A 25,372-nucleotide genomic window follows, 5' to 3' on the forward strand; every position below is an offset into this window, starting at 1 on the left:
GGCAATTTATTTGAATGTGTCCATCTTTCTAGCAATAGTAACATTTGAGGTCTTTACTCTTCCTTGTTGAAAAGTTACACTTCAAAGTGTTTTCCTTAGTGATCAAATGATTTTTATTAACTCTACTTTCTTCATCAGTCAAGGAAGAAATCATAGTTTCCAAACTGGGATTAATTTTGTTTAATGTAAAAACAACATCAAAACTTGAAGGCTTGCTACTCAATAACATTGCTTTAGCATCATCATTTTCAATCTTAGAATTTATACCACCAAGTAATTTAGAAGATATCGAAACATATTGATGTGTTGAACAACACTTTCCTTTTCTTTCATCTTTAGGCCGAAGAGTTTCTGTTTGATTGATATCTTGGCACTGAAGCTTGAGATCCAAATAATGTATGAAAATCTTCTCAAATTTGTTTCGGCATTTTTGAAAGATCAATGTGATGAAAGAATCTGGTAATCCACGACCAATAAATGTTGTCGCATTGCAATTTTTGATTGCCCATTGTGTTGCTTCCTCTGCATCCTGTGGCCTTTTTATGTTTCCAATCACAATATCCCATAAATTGTTTTCAATTAAAAGAAACTGCATCTTTATTTGCCATGTACGAAAATCATGCCCCTCAAATTTAGGAATAGTAATTAATTTTTCCATTACAAAATTTCACTCTTTTACAAAACAATTAACATTAGCTGGAATTGGAAACATCCATTATTCATCTTATTATATAACAAGATCTACTTATATCCCCAATATTCAACTAGCTTTGTAAAGAAAGAATATTCTTCGAAGGTAATGACAACCAAATTGCTGAGATTTCATACCTTCCATACTAAAAAGAATACTGGCACTTCTTTATTCAAAATAGGCTCCATGCTCAATGCCAATTTTCTTGCAATCTATCTTATATTCATTTAAATCTTTAGACACCAATAAAAATATTGAAAATCTTCACCATTATCTTACAGCCTTTATATGCAGAAAGCATTATTTAACAGCAACCTCAAAATAGAATTATGCATAAACATCCAACTAGCAACAAATAAACTCATGGTAGGTGAGGTCCTCAATAGTTTCTCTATTCCTTATATGACAATATCTTCTGCATCAAACTGCTCGTTAAATACAAACGGTACCTTCAAAATATTTCTGGGTTACATTCTCCTCGTCATCTTCTTTCAAAAATATTTTAAGTTTCAAGTTTTGTTAAAAAATGAGAGAGATATTGCAGTTTTAGTGAGACTATGTTAGGTTGGTATTAAAAAACACCATTTTAAAATTGAAACAATCTCCCAACAGAAAAATGGTGCTGCGCTACTCACAGGTATAGAAGGATACCATTGAGAAATGGGAGCAAATGGTATATACAAATTACACCATTTTTACAAAGAAGAAAAAAGAAGAGTAATATATAATATCATTGATTCAGAAAAAAAAAATTACAACTTGATAATATATTACATTTCAATATGGCTTGTAAAGCCATTCTTTCCTGTGTATGACCTCCCATACTAACCTACAGGAATAACTACAAAAAATAACATTTATTTTATTTACTAACTATTGACTAATCTAACATTCATTTATTTATTTTAATTTATCTCACCTAATAGCAATATTAATTTAAATAAACTACACTAAGATGTAATAATTCCAACAAACACTACAAACGGGAAATATCAGAAAAGAGAGAAAATAGATGTATTGTGAGATTATGTTTGCTAAAGAGAGAAAAAATATGTGCTAGAATTAGGGCAGTCCAAATGTGGGCTAACCTTTCCAGGTCTCTTATTGTTAAAGTTGCACCCTGCAATCACAAAAGCATCTTTTAATCAGATAAATAAATAGAAGACTACTTGGATGACCTTTGTTTGCATCTGGTTCTTTCATCCCTCAAGTACTTTATTTTGTTTTATTATTTTTTTAACAAAATAATGAGCTGCAGGACATCTTGAAACTTGTAGCTAGAAAAGGGAGAACAACTTACAGACTGCAAAATATTGCCACCTTCGTAGTGACAGCCAATGCATGCTTTTTGAAATATGGCTCCTCCCTTTTGACTGCCTAATGTCTGGGCCAATGATTCTGACATGACCAAAGAAAGAAATACATACACATATTTCAGAATATAAACGTTTTTTCTCCTCTAAAGTTTTAAATATCAAAACAACTTTTATATTTTCCACTATTCATCAATAAACATTTGTTAAAAGTTGCAAATAACAGTGCAAGAATTAGTCTGACCACACTAAATCTGTCTTAATACAAGTAGTAGCGAGAATTTGATTTCACATTTAAAAGAGTTACAACTCACCTGTCAAAAAAATAAAATTACAAATCTAGAACATAGGAACAAGGCATGGATAGTCTTCCAATGCGGTAGCTAGATACAATTCACATATTAACAACTTGGTACTGCATGTCCAACAATCAACTAAGTTTAATTTCAAACATGAATAAGGCATGAACCAAAAAGAACTAGCAGAAAGTCAAGAAGTGAAGAAACTGCAAGGAACAACAGCAAATGACAAACTAGTTCCAAAAATTGAAATTTTCTTATTAGAAAAAATGATGGGATTAGATCTGACCACTCTAATTTTCTTATTATCCTCCTTCCCCTCCACAGCATTTACAGGGAGAAGCCTACCAGGCCTCTATGCTTAACGCTTCAGGTTCAATGCAGAGGTGGCCATATGCAAAGGACTGTTTAGCTTCTCCAACCTCCACCATATGATGGCTGAACATGCTCACAATAGAACTACAAAGCGGGGTCTCTTTGTTGAATAGTAGCTATGGTTTGACCAACCATGCTCTCAATGAAATTATATATCTCCCCAAGGTTGGCAGTGTTAGAATCCCATATCTAATCACCATGAAAACTGTAGCTATATCAAAGTTATGTACATGGTATCTAACCCAAAAGCATCGCTTTTCACCTCTTCCTTCAGCCTTGATCCCTGCTTCATCTTGTATTTGGCCTGCCAATTCCACTCATGTGTCATGATCATTAGTTGCAGAGATTCCTGCAACTCAAACATCCTTTTGGACCTTTTCAATAGAATAATCAATAAAGTAAGACGCATATCTGATTTTGAACGGTTTGATGAATTCCTTCTTGAAGAAGGATCATATAGTACATCTAACAAATAGTGATTGCAAATAAACATCTATGCATCTCTCACATTTGTTACAATCTATTTAATCCACTCAATTTTAGTCTAGCTCCTTTCAAAGTTCCAAGGAAATGACTTAGCAGCTCTGTTAGTCTTCCAACCCAACATACCAATCCAGATTAGGGTCAACACACACTCAAGGGTGTTGAGACATGGACCAGCTAGGACTCGAACCTAGAACCTTCCATACGCTGCCGGAGTGCTCTACCACTGAGCTACTGGCCCCTCTTGGACCAGTCCATCGTCGGTCCAGGTGTGGCTTATTTCCAACACCAACCCCCCCCTTAAGCCACACCTCTCATGTGCTTGGGGCTCCTAGCCTGGACCTGGCTTTGATACCATGTTGAGACATGGACCAGCTAGGACTCGAACCTAGGACCTTCCATACGCTGCTGGAGTGCTCTACCACTGAGCTACTGGCCCCTCTTGGACCAGTCCATCATCGGTCCGGGTGTGGCTTATTTCCAACACCAACAAAGGGGTCCAATGGATATGCTTGCAGGCAGCTTTAACCAATTGCTTGGCTGCCCTGCACACACATGCTGCATCTATCACAACCTGCACCATATTGTCAGGTACAACCTACTCAATGGCAGATCTAAGAATCTGCAACTAGAACTCCACATCTTTGCGATTCCGCAAACAATCAATTGCCCTAAGTAAGGCCCCTACTTAAATGTGACCATGATGTTGATGACTGAATGGTGTCTAGTACATGTCCACCCATCCATAATAATGTTGCACTCATGTGAGACCCATGTGGCCTTCATTTCTTTGATCAATACTTTTTTCTTGATATAGTTCTTATCCGTGATAATAATCCTTGGTTTTATCTCCCTCGGACCCACATGTAAGGCCCCAGTTTTGCAACCTTGGACATGGCCTCTATACATTAAGAAGAGTAGGCAACATGGAATAGAATGCTATAGGCAAAGAAGAATTTGCAAACAACATCATTTACCTCATCTTTAATCTGTACAGTGAACATATCTTCCACAAGGTTTGAAGCTAAACCAACGTCTTTACATTTCCCTTTAGGTTTTAAAAAACTCAATGCAAAAGTAGGAAATTGCAGATGTCAACTACCAGTAGTTCTAGAAGGTTTTGGTTCCAAGGTAATCAAAGGTGTGAATATATCACTGTTATACAATCTGATTATCACTACCATCTATTCAAATGCAAGCTCATCACATACCACAACCCCTTTACCAAAGATGTGTAGGAGGTGTCTATTCATGCTAGTAGTGCTAGCTTAATATTGAAAAGGGAAAAATGGTATTTCCATAGGTGACTCCAAAATTAGTTATTTTGGCTGTGCTGCCTAGGTAATAGAAGGCATGGATATGTCACTATCATACAATCCAATTATCTCAGAAATCTATAAAAATGAGAACTCGCCATATACCCCCAATCACTTTGCAAGAGATGTGAAGGATATGCGCATTCACACTAGTAAAGCTGCCTTAATATTGAAGAGGGTAAAATGGCATTTTCTGTAGGTAATTCCCTCTGAATCAGTTATTTTGTTTGTAAAGGAGCTTTCTTATTAAATGGATCCTTGGAATATTTTGCAAACAAATTAAAAGGGCAATCAAAATTAACAGTACTTGCAACTAAACAAACACTTTGAGAGTTCTTTCCTGTCATCCTTTTCCTTCCTTCACTTCCATTGCCAATATCTAGGTTCCTGAACATGTTTAACTCCTCATTTCACTTAGGGTAAACAAACTCATATTGACACTACAAAACAAAAGAAAGCATATTATTTACCACATAATTTTTTTGTCAAGGCCTACACACCAATATTCCCTTCTCATTTTCTGAATTTGGGTCGCATGAAGAACAGGAAGTAGGGGATATGTGTAAGTTGAAATCTTTCTTTGAGTCATCTAAGACTCCTAAGACATTATTTGATTAGTCCATTGCAACTAAAAGATAAAAACAATTACTGGTTGCTACAAATACAAGGATTTTCCTTCTATTTTTTACTTCAAGTCACACAAGGCACAAAAGAAAAGCATACATAGAAGTTCCAATACTTCTTTAAATTAAAGACGATTAAAATATTATTTGATTATCCCATTGCAACAAAAAATATTTGAAGATGCGAAGGAGAGTATGCACATCTCAAAGGAGGAATTCAAGAAGGATGGCGAGGTGTGAAGATGCGAGAGAAAAAGACAAAGCAAGCTCAAGGAATGGAACAATGGAGTAAGACTTACCACACCAAAATCCAGACTTCATCAACACATTCAAAGAATGTCAAGTCATGCAAGGGATTGGGTGGGATAGCTCTACAAGTAAGAATCTACAACGAACTTGGATCCAAGATCAAGGTCCGGGGTATCCGAAATTCCAAGAGGATGATGGTGAAAACAACAACAAGAGATCAAGCTCCACATTTTAGAAATGCAAGGCAACGTCATCATAACATCAAGGAATTACAACTACAGAGATTCACATCATGAGGTCAAGGACTCCACCAAGGAATCCAAATCCAAGACAAGGAATTTCAAGATCAAAGAGTATCAAGGAGACATGTAGTGCAAGATTCCCAAACATGAGAATGAGATGCAAAGTATCACAAAGAGAAAGATTCTTGAATCTCAAGATGGAAAAGTGAAATATGATCAAGGAAAGAAGATAGTTTCAGAAGAGTTAAGCAAAGTTAGACACTTGATCACCAAGATGATGCAATTTGGGAATATAGGTCATCACGTCAAAGGGCTTGGAAATGTTGAGTATCAAGAGTCAAGACATATATATGTTGAGGTGGCACCCAATCATCATCAACCAATCTAGTGATGCCACTTCAACATGTCTAGGTGCATTGAACCTAGCTCATAAAAGGAGGAGTAAGTAACATGTGGCACTACATCAAATATTATTCAATGTACCTAATCTCATTTCTCATTGGTCTACATTCAAAGAAGGAAATGTCCAAAATGTTGTAATTTTCTCATTGGTCAAAGAGGAGTTAGTTGTAACAAACCCTAATTGGGGTTTGTCTTGAATAATCTCAGCCATTGATTTCAAATCAATCCTAGCCATTCATATGTCAAATCAATCCTAGCCATTCATATGTAATTGAAAGCTCTATATAGGCTTTGCCTTCTCATTTGTAAAGGTTAATAGAGCAATAGATCAATAATAGATAGTTAACAGTAGAGTAGGAGGAGAGGACAAGAGATTGTTGCCAAGACTATGTTGGAATAAACATATGATTTTCATTGAATATATGGTGGATTTTATGTGTTGTTTCCAAATGTTGCATGGTTCCTACTTCTCAAGCTTTAGATTTGTTTATATGGAGTTGAATTAGTTGAATGGAAGATCTTATTGTTGATTAATGGTGAACCCTATATGTTCATACCATTTGTGATTTGTTGATTGCAAAATGTAGTGCATGGTTAGTATGAACTCGATTGAAAGCTTAACTTCAATTGCTCTATGCTCATTGTTCATGGTGTTGATGTGCATAAGTAAAAATAAAAATCATTTGCATACCCTTAGGAGATTGCACCATCTTTGTGTAGTTGTTTCTTCGTGGAAAAGCAAAGCTTGGTTTGGTTTCACTAAGTCAGTAATCATTTCTTGCATTGTTAGGTATTAGCTTAGATTTCCTTAACCTTTCATCTTTTGTCTTTTATTTTCCAAGTCAGATAGTTTCTAGTTCTACATTCCAGCAAAACGTAAGACCCTTTGTGTTACCAGCAATATCACATTGATACACTTAGTCTATCCAGAATATAAATTCAATTGTTCGCATTGTAAACCTTGGGGTTGCCTTGTTTGATCACGAAGGTTAGCATTCGAGGTTTCCTTGTTCAAGAGGGGATAGAATTCTTAGTATTTTATTGTGTTTGAGGTGTCATAAAAAACACATCAACACTAGAGGGGTACAAGGGGACAGATGCAAACCCTTGAACCAAGGATTCAAGGGCTTAGCCCACGAGGCAAAATTTTATGTTACTAAAAATTAAATTAAAAATTGACATATCCAAAGAGAAAATCTAGGTGGTTCATGCAAAAAACCCTGATGAAATTATATCAATTTTTATATATAATAAATCAAATTAAATATTAATATATTTACTATTAAAAAACTTAAATGCATCTCTATAAATGGGGTTGGTGGTGTTGAGGCCTAGAGAACGCAAAAATATGCCAAATGGGGACCACCATAGAATTTGGTGGTTAGAGTTAAACTTTGATGGAGCCCCATGAGGCAATTCGATAATTTCAGGCGCTAGTTGCATTATCCAAGATTGGGATGGAAAGATAGTCAAGCGTATGCCTAAAAGGCTACCAAACAAAACAAATAATTAGGCGGAGATGTAGGCTCTAGTATTAGGATTGCAACTATACTCAAAATTAAATTTAAAAAGAATTGAAATTGAAGGTTATTCCATGATCATGGTCAATGCGATAAGAACAAAGACAACCCAAAGCTAGAAGCTTAGAGCATTGGTGGAAAAGCAGTGTTCCATGGCTGTTGGGGATGGGGAGACGGGGGGACGGGCTTCCGGGACAGGGGAACAAAGGGAAAAAGTTACGGGGACGGGGGACTTGGGCCGGGGGGGGGAACGCCTTTTCGTGGAACACTGTGGAAAAGGTAATTGACTTTGTCGCCAAGTTGGGTAACTTTACAATCAATCATCTATATCATGAGGCCAATGCAACAGCCAATGAACTTGCCAACTTGGCAGCTAATTAGACAGAATGCTTGTAGTATACGAGCGATCACCTGAGGTAACATACTTCCACATTGATTGGTGAAGTAGGTGAAGCACTTGCAAAAATCATTTTTGGATCACCCGAAGCATAGTGTGGAGTTGGCCAAGGACGAGATCGCGAAGGAGCATTCATCCTAATTAATATCTACGCATGTGAGTGTTGGTAGCAACAATGCAGGAAAACTGAGAGGGGGGGGGGGGGGGTGAATCAGTTTTCACCAAACTTAAACAAATTAATCTCAACCTTAGATCTGATCAAGAACAGCAATAGCAAAGATAAACACCACATCAACAACACATATAACACATGAATTTTTGACGTGGAAAACCCGGTTAAGGGAAAAACCACGGTGGGAACCTACCCACAATATGATGATACTCTGCAGTAGTATGTGTAAATATTACAATGGGCAATGCACATCCATTCAAGCACACTGCCTAGAGCTCACTGCTCAAAACAACAAAGGGCAACAACCCTGGGAAGGCTCACTGCCTTACAAAGATTGGACAACAATCCGGTTTACATGAACTGAAAGAATAGCATCTCCAAATGCCTGATCACAGTTCCGGTTAAGCACACTGTCTGCACAACAACGCTTCTCTGCTCTTCTCCACTACCGAAGGATAAATTTGCTTGTTCGCACATACATTACTCTCACAGATCATAGATCCAACCGTAGACACACATCTTACATGACTACAACACTTATTTATACAAATCATCAACCTTAACCTTAAGGTCGGCTCAACACATAAGACTTAATAACAAAATTACATCACACGATACATAAATCAATAACTAGACCAATACAACGTCGGCAAAGACATAGCATGGACCCAAATCAAATCCTCAAACATGCAACACCACCAAATATCTCGTCAAGATCATCTACAACGCGCTAAACCACCGAATATGTCGCATAACACGAAGAATACCACTAGAACAATAAAATCTTCAATAACGTGCACCACGATCAACGCATACCACCAAAACGCATAGAACACTATCAGAGAACATCAACAAGCAACGTGAATTCCATCGCAATAATCGCAACAACTCAGATAACAAGATTCATCATTATTTCATCACCGGAGTTCAAGAACACCAACAACAAACTGAAAGATATGCTTGTGAAGTTCCAAATCATGAACCACTTGATTTGAGGACACACATGAACGTCCCAAGCATTCTCCAAATTCCGCACAACATAATGAATCAATTTCAAAGCAATACAATCCAGAAGTCACAACTCTGCACTACAGAACCAAAAAAAAAACAATCACCACACCGGATCACATAACTCGACTAAATCACCTTTCGGAACACTAAAACTCATACTGAATCAACTAGAGATAAGTATCTCAAAACCCATTAATCCGCATTGGCACATCTGCAACAGATCACCAAAACAACTCTCTACAACATAGGAATATGTTGACATCGATGACAACAATACATTCCAACAACTCTAATATCCAACAGTGAGTTGCTGCTAAGGTATTAAATTCTGATAAGAGTGTAACCATTGGCAATAGCTGTGAGTTCACAAAGGGAGGTATGGATATACCTATCTACCTCGCTCACGCAAATAGATGTCTTTTATCGATGAAATCAAGGATAAGATGCTGAAGTGTGTGTCCAAACCCACCATGAGTTGATCTTGCATGTTGTAAAGAGAATGTTGGAGGAGGCCTTCATGGCGTCAAACCATAGGTACAAGATAAAAACGGACATCTCATAAATGTTCTTGGCCTCCCTTGTAGATTTGGGAGAATCGGTAGAATTGATTGGGGCGCTATGCAAAAGACTTATAAGGAAGCAATTCCTAGGTGACTTGGAGGATTGTCTATTGATGGTGGTCGAGGGCCATGAGATTCCTCTTCCTACGGACTTTTTTAACCTAAAGGCTCGAGAGATGGAGATGGAGAGGTTTCCATTGGTATTCACAACCATGCATTCTTCCCTTCCCTGTCATTGCTAGACTGCTACAAAGAGTGCCCTTTTTTTGAAAAGGATCCTTGGAATGGAGTCAATAAGGGACTTGAATGGCTACAAGAGTACATCAACAAGGAGCACCTAGACTGAAAACGACTGCAACCATGGTAAATAAAAGTATTTAGGAAGAATAAAGGTAGTTAGTGTTGTGAGGTATTCACACATCGCCCCATTGCAAATGAGGACCCCCACTTTTCGCTTTCTAGGATTAGTCCTCTTAGCTTAGTTGTTGGTCAGTCTTAGAGTCTTTGTTATTAATCGTTACATTCAAGAGATAGAATTTCTTGAGTAGCCAGAGAGTTTATCAAGTTAGGTGAAAAGGGATTGAATGAGGTGTCTTCCCTAGGGTAACTTTTAAAGATTAATTTGACATGGACATTGAAGTGACTTAAGATTTGGGGTATGATCCAATAGAGAGAAAGAAGTGAAGAATTGAGTTTAAAGTTGTTTGAGATCATGTACCTCTCTAAGGACTCAGGGCGAATTTTTGCATTTAGCTCCCGTACCTTGCCAAGGGTCAAGAGCGAATTTGGAGAGATCATGTCCCTTGCAGCCTATTTAGAGCGAAATTTCTCATAAGGCCCCCTTTTAAAGGTTAATTTGGAATGTTTCATATTGGAATGGGTGAAAGACTTGAGGATTGAACAAATTGAGCAAAGTTAGGTGAAAGGACTAAGTCAAGAGTCTTTCCAAAGGATATGTACCTTGCTCCCTCACTGGAGCAATATTTGCCTAAGTACCTTGACCTCGTACCTCACTCAATCTTGAAAGCGAACTTTTCAAATTGTATACCTTGTAGAGGTTTAAGAGCGAGTTTTCTAAGATTATGTACCTAGCTCAAGAGTCCAAGTGAATTTCTTCCATAGGTGCTCTTAATGGTCAAATTGATGATGCTTCCATGTGGAAAGATTGGAAAACTTACGGCTCAAATCAACTAAGTGAAAGAGAATTGAAGAAACCGAATAAAGGATCAACTCCAAGTTGCATACCTTCCAAAGGTCCTAGAGCGAATTTTGAGTTATGTACCTTGCTAAGGTCCTAGAGCAAATTTTGAGTTATGTACCATGCTAAGGTCCCAGAGCGAAATTTTCACCAAGTGATGTACCTTGTTGAGGTCCTAGGGCGAATTTTGAGTGATGTACCTTTCAAAGGGTCCAAAGCGAAATTATAGTGTACCTTGCTGAGGTCCTAGAGCAAATTTCATCTCCAAGTCATGTACCTTGCAAAGGACATAGAGCAAATTTCTTCACAAGGACATGCACCTTCCTAAGGGTCCAAAGTGAATTTTTGCCAAGATGTGTACCTTGCAAGGGATCAAGAGCGAATTTATCCAAGTGAGCTCCTAGAACAAATTTTGAAGTACTGTACCTTGGAGAGGTCTTAGAGTGAATTTTGTCCAAAATCAAGTATGTACCTTTCTAAGGGTCCTGTTGACGTGTATTTTGTACACTGCCTAACACAGAATAAAATACCCAAGGGTACCTTATCCTCTCTTGAATAAAGCCTCTGATTGCTGAAGATGTCGCGAAGAAGGATCAATTAGGATGACTCCAAGGTTCTGTAATGTAGGGTCTCTACGTGTGGATAAGCACCAGTGGTCGTTTTGAATGTTGTTTCATCAAGGGGCCTTACGTTTCCGTTCAGGAACAGATTTTCCTAAAACTAACAAGTTCTCAAAAAGATCAAAAGGTAGGGTTTGCAAGAGATGAATCCTAATTTAATCCTAAGAATGACTCAATGTAGGCTAGACTTGGTAAGATCCGACCAATTTCAGTATTGCCAAGGAATTACAACTCTACTGAGATTGATGCGATCTTCTAGGGTGATTATTGATTTTCAAATCATCAAGAATCATAGACACTACCATGAAGGTACATGTCAATAGTTCAATAATGACTGAAGGTTTAAGCAATCCAAATATTTCCAGTTGACCACACAAGGCGTCCTTACAATCAGTAAGAAGCTAGTGGTTTAGAATGTGAATCTCACCAAAGATCAAGCTCAACACTTAGTCCTTCAAATTTAAACACTACTTCGACTGAGAATGATTCAAGAAAGTAAACAACCATGAAGATAACCACGAGAATTGCAATAAAACACCATAAATTCAATATTTTATTGATCTCAAAGTCAACATAGACAACAATTGCTTGAAATTCTTTCTTCAATGCTCAATCTTGCTACAAAATAACTTTCTTCTCTCCAAAAGCTCTAATTCTAATTCTAATATCTCCTTTCTAATTACAAAATGAAAATGAATGAGGGTATATATAGCATCCTCAATTACAATGAACGGCCCAGATCAAAAGAAGATCAACGGCTGAGATTTTGACACCTAAACCCTAATTAGGGTTTTATTACAAAAAGTTCCCCTTTTACTGAACAATATTAAATGCATAGCCAAATATTTAATTGGCACAAAAATCTAGGAAACATAGACCAATGATAATTAAGGTGCCACATCATCTATAACAACCTCTCTTCTAGAACCTTGTTCCCTTTCCAATGCTCCTTCTTAGCGTATGCAGTGAATCTGGACACAATTCCTTCAATCTCAGCAATAGGAATCTCTGGAAGATTCCTCATTCGTTCCTCCAAGTGGATGACCTGATCGAAAGCTTTGAGAAGAGCTACGTCCCATCCAGGCTCGAGTTCTTTGATTGTCTCAATCAGGAGCATAGTGGCGAACATTTGATCTCTTTGCTCATCTGTGATAACATTCTCATCTTTGCAAAAGATGTCCTTGACCTTCTCCTCCAACTCTTGAAGATTCACATCTGTCTCATCTTCAATCCTCCTGCCAAGAATAGAACACAACACCTCAAACACCTTGTCCTGAATCGGATGAATGACCTCCTCAACTTGATTGCATTTGGTACTAATGTCTTCGAAAAGAACTTCCTTCATCTGAAGTAGAGTTGACCACTGAAGTAAATTATGAGCTCCTCTGTGAGGTAGTCCTGCATATTCAAAACTCCTGATCAAGGCATATATGATGTACGAGCTCATGTGGAATGACTTGGTAGCCTTCAGTCTTCTCAACTGCACGTCCAAGCAATGGCTAATAATTATAGCCCAATGAATTGTTCCTTTCCCTTGAATTATCACTTGGATGAAGTAGAACATCCACTCCTCAAAATAGAAGGCTTGAGGAGCCCCTGTAACTCGATTGAGTAAAGTTATCAAATCTCTATACTCCTCTTGGAAGTCGATCCTATGTGGTGTGTTTGGAATCTTGCTCAGGCGAGGACGACTTTTGAGTAACCAATTCTTATTGATGATGCTTAAGCAGGTGTCTGGATCATCTTCGTACATGGATCTAGCTCCTTCCAAGCTTTTGTAAATCATATCTTTATGTTCTGGCAGATGGAGAGCTTCACTGATAGCCTCTTCTGAAAGGTAAGCCAAAGTGTTTCCTTCCTTAGACACGATTGATCTTGATTGTGGGTCATAATGGCGGGCACACTCGATCATCAGCTCATGACGCTGGACTGCTAGAGGGAAGCCGACCGCCTTGATAATGCCACTTTCAATTATTCTCCTTGCGACAGGTGATGGCTTTCCGGTGTAAGGGACCTCTCGAAACTTCTTCACACTGAAGTTTCCCAGGTTGGTATCTCCAATGTTGCTCCATTTTGACACGATCTTGGTCTCCAATTCTTCATTCCTTTGATCTTCCTTCATGAGGGCTGGACGACTGGTGGATGCTCCTGCCTTTGGGGTCGCCATCTTGATACCTCTTCTTGAGAACTAACTCTAAAAAATGATGCAAAATTAAGAAATTCGCTAGGTAAAATGAAGATCGAAGTCTTCTAGCAAATGCGCCTCCTTTCAACAAAATGGTCTTCCTCACGAGCCTCAACTCCACCACCTTTGTCTTCAATGCCTTGAGGAAAATTCGCTCCACCTCTAGCCTCCAACAAAGTTCGCACTCCTTAGACCAGATTTCGCACTCCTCCTTGCTTCTCCAAATCGCACTTGGATAGATGATTAAATGATGGATTAAAATGCTTCAAAACACCACAACTATATAGGTGCTCATCATTGCAATTTCCCATAGGCCGACTTGGAAAATAGGCCAAAAATAAATAAAAATTAAATAAAAGAAGAGGCCGACTTTATAAAAAATATTAAAATACCCCAAGCGCTCTATTTTTGAATTTAATTTAATAATAATTAATTTTAAATGCCTCTATCATTAAAAATTTTGATTTTTTAAAGGCTTAAATTAATTATTAAATGATATGCGCCCTTATTAAATGTCAATTTAATTTTTTAAATATTTTGGAGTTTTAGCGAAATTGGCATTTAATGTGTCTTAGAGGACATTGGCACCTAGGCATGGTAAAATATTGATTTGTAAGAACCTCGCCTTGGTCCCTGGGAGAGGGACAGGAGCGCCTTAGTATTTTGGCCTTGTATTTCTTGCCTTTCACGTTCAAAGTCTCTTCCAAGACATCCAAAATGGCACTCTTGCTTGGAACTTTGAGTTTAATTCGTGCGACCTTTGGAAGGAGTGTACCTTAAAACATTTTCGCCCTGGTCCCTTGGTGAGGGACAGGAGCGATCCCACCTTTGTCCTTGGACTTTGTCTTCCAAATCGCCAATTCATCATTGGGGGTAAACAAATAATCTTCATTCGTCCTTTCAATGCATGCTTCACTCGCCCTCTCAAGACAAAATGAGTTCTTCCAAGGATTTTCACCCTGGTCCTCCAGTGAAGGACAGGAGCGATTTTTGCATTTGTGCTTAAGATAGTTGATTTTTGGGGTTGATTCCTTGTTCATCGTCCTTCAAAAGACATTTTTGACTTTGCATATCCTTGCCTTGACGTGGTTTTGGAAGGGAATGGTTGTTTCTATAGAAATCGCCCTGGTCCTCCAGTGAAGGACAGGAGCGATTTTTGCATTATTGCACACATTCATGATCATATCAACTTCCAATAACCTTCAAGGCGAAAAACGTCATTGCTTACTCCATCTTGAGTGTTGGAAACGAAAGTGGCATTCTAAAATTAGGCATACTTGAAGATTTCGCTCTGGTCCCTTGGTGAGGGACAGGAGTGCCTTAGCCATTTTCATCAAGTCTTGTGGTCTTTGCAACTTCGTCCTTCCTTGTAGCACTTTAAATATCATCGCAATCTTGTGTCTTGGCCTGGATTCGTCTAAATTTAGAGGGGAAGACATGATAGTGTGTTTTTCGCCCTGGTCCCTGGGTGAGGGACAGGAGCGCCTTGGCCATCATGAGCTCACTTATGTTTTGCAAACTTTCAAAATTATCTTCAATGGATCGATTATGCCTTCCTTCATTCATGTCAAACTTGAAACTCGCTTTACTTTTGCCAAGAATTTGTCTCTTGAGAAGATCGCTCTGGTCCCTTGGAGAGGGACAGGAGCGCCTATTGCAACTTGGGTCGATTTTCTCCATTGTGGCCCATTCAAGTTATATTCAACGAGCAAAACATACTTCCCTTGTCCTCCTCAAATCGCGAAATCACTTAAATCTTGCAAGGATAATGCAAATTTGGAATTCAAGCTCCGGTCCTTCAATGAAAGACAGGAGCGCCTTTATCTTTCTAGGCCAAAAGTTCAACCTTTCATTGCTAACGACTAAGTCTGGATACTCCATTATGCTCGCTTCATCTTTCCTTGCATCCTTAATGCTCCAGTTCGATCAACCAAGACCCAAAATGATCAAAACAAGCCATTTCGCCTTGGTCCTTCAGTGAAGGACAGGAGCGAATTCACCCAAAACCTTAAAAACTTGTCATTTCTGAGTCTTCAAAATCTTCAAAATCTTCAATTCACGTCCGATCATATCCCCTGGCGACCCTGCACAAAAATATTAAAACAAGTCAGTAACCAAGATGCACAAAATATCAATTTCGCCTTGGTCCCTGGGAGAGGGACAGGAGCGATTTTACCTCTATAAGCCAAAATATCCAAAATTTAGGTCTTCAGTTACTTCACAAGGCATAATTAAGTCATTTCCAAGGCCAGGAATCGGTTATCAAGCCATCAAAAATTTGGTCAAAAATTACCCAGACAAAAAAATGCACAATTCCATCATTAAAATGCTAACACTTAGACAAAATTTGAATGTGCCCTCAAAAACCCTGACTGGACCTATCCTGAGACATACCTGACCTTCCTGACAGGCTCATCCTATTTCAAAACTTGCAACCCTCGGGAGGATGCTCAATAACCTTCAAAAACTTGACTAGACTCGGCCTGAAAATATCCAATAGAAACCCCCTAAGGCTTAACCCTAGTCTAGAAAACTCACTCACTTAATCAAAACCCTAAGAGCAGAGAGAAGAACAAGCAAAACAAAAGCAAAAAGAGGGGGTCCCCATTTTAATGGGGCGATGTGTGAAATGGTCACAACAGGTCCAAAGCAAATCCTTCACCAAATGATGTACCTTGCTAAGGACATAGGGCGAATTTTATCATGTGTACTTGCAAGAGTCATAGAGCGAATTTTATCATGTGTACCTCACGAGGGTCTTGGAGCGAATTCACCACTTTGTGTACCTTACTAAGGTCCAAGAGCGATTTTTTTATCAATTCATGTACCTCCCAAAGGTCCTAGAGCGAATTCCCCAAATAAAGGTATTTTGGCACCAAATTGATTTAAAATTCGAATTCCAAAAGGGAGAGCTTGAATGTGATAAATCGGCCAGCATTGAGGAAGATATTTATTATTTTGTTTTATTAGACTAAGTCAGCCTTATATCCAAGAGACACATCCTTTTACCCTAAAGCACATATATAAGAGACATTAAATTAATCATTTTAGCATCAATTCAGAACATAATACCTCTCTAGCAGCGAATTTCACCAGCAGGACAGCGAACTTCATCAAGCATCAGCGATTTTCAGTCAACATAAAGGCGAATTTCAATCATTAAAGGAGCAGGTCCGATGCTTTGAGAAGGCGAATTTATCATTGGAGCATCAGGTTGGAGCAAATTTACCCAGTTAAGAGACCTATCAACCAGCAGATTTCATCATTAAGATAGCCCAGATTTGCCCTAGGATATTAAGTTTACCTTCCACACAGTGAATTCATTGATTATTGTCAGTCCTTTGATCAGATTTAGTGAAAAATCCCATATAATCAAAGCAAGAGATCAAGTCAAAATAGGAGTATGTAAAGGTTATAAATCATGTGTGTTTGTACTACACTTGCTTTGTTTTGCAGATATGTAAGGAAGATGATACTACTTCGAGGCAAGATGAGCAATCAAAAGATGAAGGAATGACTTGACCATGACACGTACTTCCTATCACCATTATCTGAGATCAAGAGGAGACTTCATCAGCAAACACAAAAACATCAAGGAAGGGAAGATCTCAAGATCTTCGAAGGCTCTCACCACATCATGATAGCATGAGGATATCAAAGGCTGCAAAGAAGAAATCATCCAACTACCTCAAGGCACTAGAGCATAAAGGAAGGATCACCTACATAATGGAAGAATGTTTGACAATCTTGAATTCCCTTCGGGAATCCAAGAATCAAATTCAGTACATTGAAGACCTACATTCAACCAAGTGCACCATCCACTCAAAGTACATCATGAGCAAGAGAAAGTCAACCAAAGTCATCACAAGACCTACATCGAACATGATTGAAGAAGCAGATAGTTTCAGAAGAGTTAATCAAAGTTTGCTTCTCATCATCATTACACTAAGCAAACTAGATAATGTTGAGTATCAAGAGATATTGCTCAACACTCTTTCATGATAATGAATCAAATCAAGTCTACAAGTGCAAGATTGAGGGGGCAGCCCAGTCATCCCTTCCAACAATCAATGAAGTCCACATCAACGCATCTTGATTCAATGAACCAAGCTCACCCATGAAGGCACAAACTTCGATGTACCTACCCCTGATATCTATTGGTCCACACTCACTGAATGTAATTTTCTCATTGGTTAAGGAGAGTTTGTTGTAATAAACCCTAATTAGGGTTTTGATTGTAAAATCTTGGCCATTGATCGAGAATCAATCCTGGCCCTTCATTGTAAATGAGCTCTCTATATAAAGCTCAAGCTCCTCATTTTGTAAAGGTTAATAGTGAATAGAGTAGTGAATAGAGAATAGAATAGGATAGCAATTAGAGTAAAGTATGAGGAGAAGGCAGAAATTGTTGCCTAAGTTGTAAATGAACTCCATTTTCATTGAAGTTATGGTGAAGTGTGTTGTTTCTTTACAATGTGCATAGTTTCTTGTTGGATCTTCAAGTTAGATGATAAATAATTAGATTGAATGGAGGAACTTGTTGAATGTATTTATGTGGAATCCATTTCGTCCATACCACTAGCCTCTTGTTGCTTGTAAGTGCGCCTTGTGTGGTCAACTGGAATGATATGAGCTTAACTTCAAATTGTTATGTGTTCATTGTTTATGCATTAACTTGAATGGTCATCAATGTTCGATGGTAATGATTTGAACATCTTTGAAATGTCCTTAGAAGATTGCACTGAGCTTGTGTCAAATAGTTCAGTTTGATGGTGAGACCTCGCTCGGTAGGATTCCATCTTCTCACATTCTAGGCTTTAGAATAGACTCTCTCAACCTTTCACCTTTTGCCATTTTTTTTAAAACTCAAGCTAGTTTAGGATAAAACAAAGCATCACCAAATTGAAATATCAGATGATCAAGTTCTAGCAAATCAAGCATTCAGGAATTCAAACATAAGTCCCCTCGTGATTCCAGCATAATCACATCAACCAACAGAGCTTATCCACAAGTCAAGACTTGACATACAAGAACCTTGGAGTTGTCTCAAGTGATCCTTAAGCCAATCTTCAGCATTTGAGAAGCTTTGTTCAGGAGAGGATAAGATACTTTTGGGTATTTTATTTTTTGTTCGCATGTGCATAAAAAACACATCAACAGTTAGTAATTTACAAGAGTATATCAAGAAAGATTGCTCCAATTTTATGTCTTTCGAGCTAGCTTTATGTAGATAGTAGATGGAAAAGTATGTATGGTTCCCAATTTTTTATAATTGTGAATCCTGGGATGCAATGATGGTCATAGTCAAATCAGATATCATGTAAAAAAAAACTCTTTGATAATATAAAGGGAGTATGTCATGTCCCTGTGTTGAGACATAGACCAGTTAGAACTCGAACCTAGGACCTTCCATACGTTGTTGGAGTGCTCTGCCACTGAACTACTGGCCCCTCTTGGACCAGTCCATCGTCGGTCCGGGTGTGGCTTATTTCCAACACCAACACCCCTCCCTAAGCCACACCTCTCGTGTGCTTGAGGCTCCTAGTCTGGACCTAGCTCTGATACCATGTTGAGACATAGACTAGCTAGGACTCGAACCTAGGACCTTCCATACGTTGTTGGAGTGCTCTACCACTGAGCTATTGGCCCCTCTTGGACCAGTCCATCGTCGGTCCGAGTGTGGCTTATTTCGAACACCAACACCCTGCAAATAAATACAACTGATTGCAGCTTTAGGAATTAATGGGAGACCAACCAGAATTAAATACATCCCTTTATAGCAAAAGGGCCTACTCAAAATTTAATACATTAAATATAAGAAGTGTTCAAATAATAGACAGCCAACATTGAAGGGGCACAATACCAAGGCAACTAAGCATGTAAAGTTATAATGCAAAGGTAGCCAGCCATTGAGAAGCAAATATATTATTGTTGTTTTGGGCCGACCTCCTTGAAAAGTCACCCCTCTTGGGTGAAAGGGTGTATTTGGCATGGTATATAAGAAGATAAGTTTGAGATGAGAATGGGAGAAAATTATGGAATATCATTCCTATTTAGAGCAGATAATAAGGAGTAAAAATCAGTATTATGGATTATGAGTTAAAAACCTGTGATCATTCAACTATTGCTTGAGGACAAGCAATTTTGGGAGGGGTGGACTGTCATGTCCCTGCAAATAAATACAAATGATTGCAGCTTTAGGAATTAATGGGAGGTCCACCAGAATTAAATACATTAATTTATAGCAAAAGGGCCGACTCAGAATTTAATACATTAAATATATTGCCGGCCAGAATTTAATACATTAAATGATAGGCAGCCAACCAAGGTAGGGTTCAATAAATAGATAGCTGCCCTTGAAGGGGCACAATACCAAGGCAGCCGGCCATATAATGTTATAATGCAAAGGTAGTCAACCATTGAGAAGCAAATAAATTATTGCTGTTTTGGGCTGACCTTGAAAAGTCATCCCTCTTGGGTGAAAGGGTCTATTTGGCATGGTATATAAGAAGATAAGTTTGAGATGAGAGGGGGAGAAAATTATGGAAAATCATTCCTATTTAGAGCAGATATAAAGGAGTAAAAATCAGAATCGTGGAGTAGCTATATGGCAGATTTATGAGCAAACTATTGTAGATCATATTGCAGATTGTGAGTAGAAGATCAGTAAATCATTGTTTATTGCAGGCTGTAGCATCATTATTCAATTGTGGTATGTGTAAATATGTGTGCGTTATGTATGCTTGATATACAGGCTATAATATATATGTGTAATAATGTATTTGATGAATAATCCTTACAGTTATGTGGAATGACTAGATTTCCAATCTGTTTGTCAATTTGCTGCAACCAACCATGAGGTTAGGAAAGAAGTGTACAAGGAGGGAGAAAATGTTATGAGGTCCTCTTATAAGCATGTCACCTCACGGTGGTGACAGATAGTCCCACGAGGCCAAGGGGGTGCAAGGAGTGCCCCACCCTTGGGCTTAGAAGGGAAGGACGCTTTGGACACCCTATTGTGACTTCCCCTCCAACCACAACAATGGTTGATTATTGGAATGGATTCAATGGGATCTCAATCATAGACAGTGAAATAGGTGGCACGAGTAGGGAGAGTAGATACAAGCGTCCTCACTAGGTACACCACCTCATGAAGGGTGGACGGTGGAAGGCCACGTGAGGCCAAGAGGGATGATATATCCGCTGTTGGGTCTAGGGTAAAGAGTCGCTTCGAGCACCCTATCGTGTTCCCTTATATGGACCCTTATGATTGAACCTAAATAATAAATTATAAATATTACATGACTAGGATGATTATGAATATATGTTCTCTAACCCTAGTAGTAATAATTGATATTATGCATTGTATTTTTCAATGATTGCCTAACATGATTGCGGGATCTCGACTAGGATTTATCTTGTTCAACAATTTAAATTGATTAATGATCTCTAATTCTATTTCATTCCTTGCTTTGCTTGAATTTGTGATTTTAAGGCAAAAACTAGGGCATTTACAAAAGGGAGCATTAGAGTAGTCCTTAAGATTGCAATTTACCTATCAAAAGAAAACTAAACGCATATAAAATTTTATAAAAGAAAAATGTAAACAAAAAAAATTAAAAAGAAAAATCATAGAATAGGGCATTTTTTTGTCCCTCTCCCGTCCCATCTCGACTACCTTCTACCATTGAACTATGTAACCCTACCTGCAATAGCTTCTGACGAAGTCGTGCAAGCTTGCAGATGTCAATTTTTGAACTTCACAAGATGAATACAATGAAATTTGCACGAGTAAATCACACAAGTAAGTCAAGAGATTTTTTAAACAACTTTCCACCCATTTAAATGCCTTTACATGCCTTTAAAGACCGGAGGTTTTCTCGCCTCCACTCTTTCCTATCGGCGCCTACACACGTGGAGTAATGTAAAACTTCAAAATAATTAATAAAATTCTTGGCCTCGGCCTCTTACCGATCAAAAATAAATAAAAAAAAATTGGCAATCCTACCAATTTTTAATTTTTTGGATTAAATGCGAATTTTTGGCGAGTTTTGACTAAACTTTATACATCAACTAGTGTCTATAGATGTATAAATTCTCTTTGCTAAGTGACTTTTGGGCTATTGTTTTTATCAATGGGGAGGACTATGGGCATCAAATATGAAGGCAAGTAATGATGAGCAAGGAAAAACAATGGTATTGTAGCAAACCCAAGGAGTTGTTGTGAAGAGCACATGATAATACTGAGGAGGGGGGAGCGTGAATCAGTATAATAACAAACTTTTACTTTTCACAACTTGATTAGTCACAATAGAAATTCTTCAAAACTTAATCAATCATGAATGCAAGATCTAGCAAGTAGAAACACAAGAAGAACACACGATTTACATGCAAACCCTTGCATGAGAGAACCACAACAAAATATTGCTTATATTAAAAACTTCTTACAAACTTCGTAGGCACCAACCCTCAAGAGACACCAATCCCCTTTAGATGATTCATAGGCACCAACCCATTGGAGACACCAATCCCCACAACTGAGCACCAACTCAGCAAGAGGCACCTATCTCTTTGAAAATGAGGCACCAAACTCCAAAAGAATAAAGTGAAAAGTGTTGGATCTTCTTCTTGAATTACATCTGATACTCTTTCACAAATCTGCTCAAAAATTGCTTCTTAAATCTGCTTATGTTCTTCAGAAATCTCTACTCATAGATCTGCAATAATTCACCCTTAAAGTCTGCAACAACTCACCTTCAAGGTCTGCTCATACTCTTCAACAATTTCTGCTCATAAGGTCTGAAACAATATGCTCATAAGGTCTGCAATAATCTTCAATAAAATCTGCCCATAGATGTGCAACAAACTTCAATAATTACTGCTCAGATCTTCGCTGAGGTCAGCTTAAAATCTACTTTTAATAGGACGAATATTCAATGAATCGCTTCAGAAAAGATCTTCAAATGAACTCTTATTTATATCAACCAAAACACCCCTTCACCAAACGGTCACATCTCTTCAAGCAGGTCAGCCAAGGAGAAAGTAAGTATTCTATTTAGTTTAAAATTTTGCCCCTTCACCTATATCCATGAGGTCAGCCCAATCAGAAAAATTCAATTTTAAATTATTTGCAGCCCATAGATTTGGGTGCACCACTCAAGGGGGGTCATCCTTATAAAAAGGATATTTAAAAGCATTTTTACAACCCATAAATGGGTCAACTCCAAGAGGGGGTTGGCCACATTTAAGAGAAATATTTTACAATTTTTAATCCACAATTTATCTCCTCCTTGCATGAAGACACCTTGATAATAATGCCATATATTTGGCACAAACTGACCTTCATCAAATACAACGTGAAATGCACATTGACATCAATGACAACAATTTCCAACAATCTCCCCTTTTTGTTGATGGCAACCCTATAAAGAAATAAACTTGGAATGCAACAAAACCATACATCTTCCCCTGACTGAGGGTTCCCCCTTACTCTACTCCTTCCCCTTTGCCATCAATGGCAAAGGCTTTCTGAGGTCAAAACATAAGACAATGAATAGCCCACCCTAATCACATGCTTCACTTGAAGAACTTAGTGAATGGATGAGAGATACATCACTCCCAATTTCTCCCTTAGATATTCAAAAGTCTCTTTTGGAAGAGGCTTTGTGAAGATGTCTGCAATCTATTCCTTTGTAGCAATGTACTCCAATTTCACTTGTTGAACAACCACCTACTCTCTTAAAAAATGGTATTTGATTGGAATATGCTTTGTCCTAGAGTGCATAACCGGATTCTTTGAAATATTTATTGCACTTTTGTTGTCACAAAACATGGAAATCGGATGCTCATACTCAACCTTAATTATCCTTCAAAGTTTGTTTCATTCATAGAACCTATGTGCAACAAGTTGCTGCTCCAATATATTCTATCTTTGTTGTAGATAGAGAAACTGAAGCATTCTTTTTACTCAACCAAGATACAAGATTGTTACCAAGGAAAATTGCTCATCCACTTGTGTGTTTTCTATAATCAATATTGTCGAGCCAATCTGCATCCATTTATGCTATAAGGATGAAATCTTCACCTCTTGGATACCACAACCCAAAATCCATAGTGTCCTTTAGATATTTGAATTCTTTTGACTGCTTGTACATGAGTTTCCTTTGGTGTTGCCTGAAACTGTGCCACCAAACCAACTGCTTGCATTATATCGAGTCTTGTAGCTATCACATATAATAAACATCCAATCATGGACCTATATAGAATTTGATTGGCCTCAAGAGATTCATCATCCTTAATTTACATCCGTAGCCATGAGGGTACTCACTGGATTGTAGTCTTCCATCCTAAATTTCTTCAACACCTCCTTAATATACTTGGTTTGTGAAATAAATATTACCTTATCTGATTGGGAAATTTTGCAACCCAAGGAAGGACAACTCACCAAGCATTGGCATTTCAAAAATGATATCATCCACGTAGACAATAACAATCAACAAATCATATCCTTCATTCTTGATACGAAGATTGCTATCCGCAATTCTCCATTTTAAGCCTTTCTCTTGAAGGCACCTATCTAGCCTTGAGTACCAAGCCCTCGGGGCTTGTTTTAATCCATTAATTGCCTTCTTTAGCTTGTAAACATAGTCCTTATTCTTTGATAGAAGAAATCGATCTAGTTGTTCAATGTACACTTCTTCCTCCAAGTTTTCACTGAGGAAGGCTGATTTCACATCCATTTGGTAAACTTTGAAGTTCTTAAAACTCGCAAGGGCTAAAAACATCCTTATAGCTTCCATACAACCAACAGGAGCAAAGGTTTCTTCGAAATCAATTCCTTCAACTTGAGCATATCCTTTGCATACAAGCCTTTCTTTGTTCCTTACGACTTGGCCATCCTCATTCAATTTGTTTCTAAAAACCCATTTAGCGTCGATGACATTCTTGTCCTTAGGTCTTCAAACAAGTTTCCAAGTTTCACTCTTCTCGATTTGATCCAGTTCCTCTTCCATAGCCTTTATCCAATACTTCTCTTCACTTGCTTCTATAAAGCCCTTTGGTTCTATTTTGGAAAGCAAGCACAGATTTGCATGTTCTAATGTGCTAGTAAAACTCCTCCTTGCTGAATCTTTGTATATTTGTCCCCAATGATCAATTCTTTTGAATGATTCTTCTACAAAATTTGGATGGAGTCTTAGGGGGTGATTTTGATGGTGTCTTTGGATTCTCTTGCTTAACTATCTCTTTCTCAGTTTCCTCCTCTATTCCTTCTTTGCATGTTTCCTCAATTTTTAGGAACATCTTCTTGAACTTCTTCATAGTGTCTTCCTTCATCAACTTTCACATTTGCACTTTCAACAACCTTGTGCATCCTTTTATTATAGCATTTGTATGCTTTACTTCTTATGGAGTAGCCAAGGAAAAATCCTTCATCAACTCTAGAATCAAACTCTCCTAGATCTTCTTCATGTCTCCTTATATAAAATGTGCTTCCAAATACTTTGAAATACTTCACTATTGCAAGTCTCCCTTTCCATAACTCATATGTCATCTCGTTATTGTTTACTCTAATTTGTGCACAATTTAAAATGTAGACTGTGTTGATGATGTGGCGTCAGAAGTAATCCTTCAGGGCCGATTAGTAGATACCAAATATGTGAATGGCCTATCGGCCTTACATATTTGGTAAACCAATTTACTTATGCATTGATATCGA

General features: G+C 38.0%; 1 protein-coding gene across 2 annotated transcripts in view; it reads right to left on the reverse strand.

The window, feature by feature from the left end:
- LOC131070568 (cytochrome c6, chloroplastic) overlaps positions 1-25,372 on the reverse strand; it is a 73,180-nt gene that overhangs the window by 27,045 nt on the left and 20,763 nt on the right. For both annotated transcript variants that reach the window (XM_058006142.2, XM_058006143.2), the window contains exons 4-5: positions 1,992-2,089; positions 1,780-1,811 (exon numbers count right to left, since the gene is read on the reverse strand). In XM_058006142.2, the coding sequence (XP_057862125.2) occupies positions 1,780-1,811; positions 1,992-2,089 (130 nt within the window). The remainder of the gene's footprint in view (positions 1-1,779; positions 1,812-1,991; positions 2,090-25,372) is intronic.

Source organism: Cryptomeria japonica, chromosome 2 (genome assembly GCF_030272615.1).
Source record: "Cryptomeria japonica chromosome 2, Sugi_1.0, whole genome shotgun sequence".
In the NCBI taxonomy this organism is placed as follows: Eukaryota; Viridiplantae; Streptophyta; class Pinopsida; order Cupressales; family Cupressaceae; genus Cryptomeria; species Cryptomeria japonica.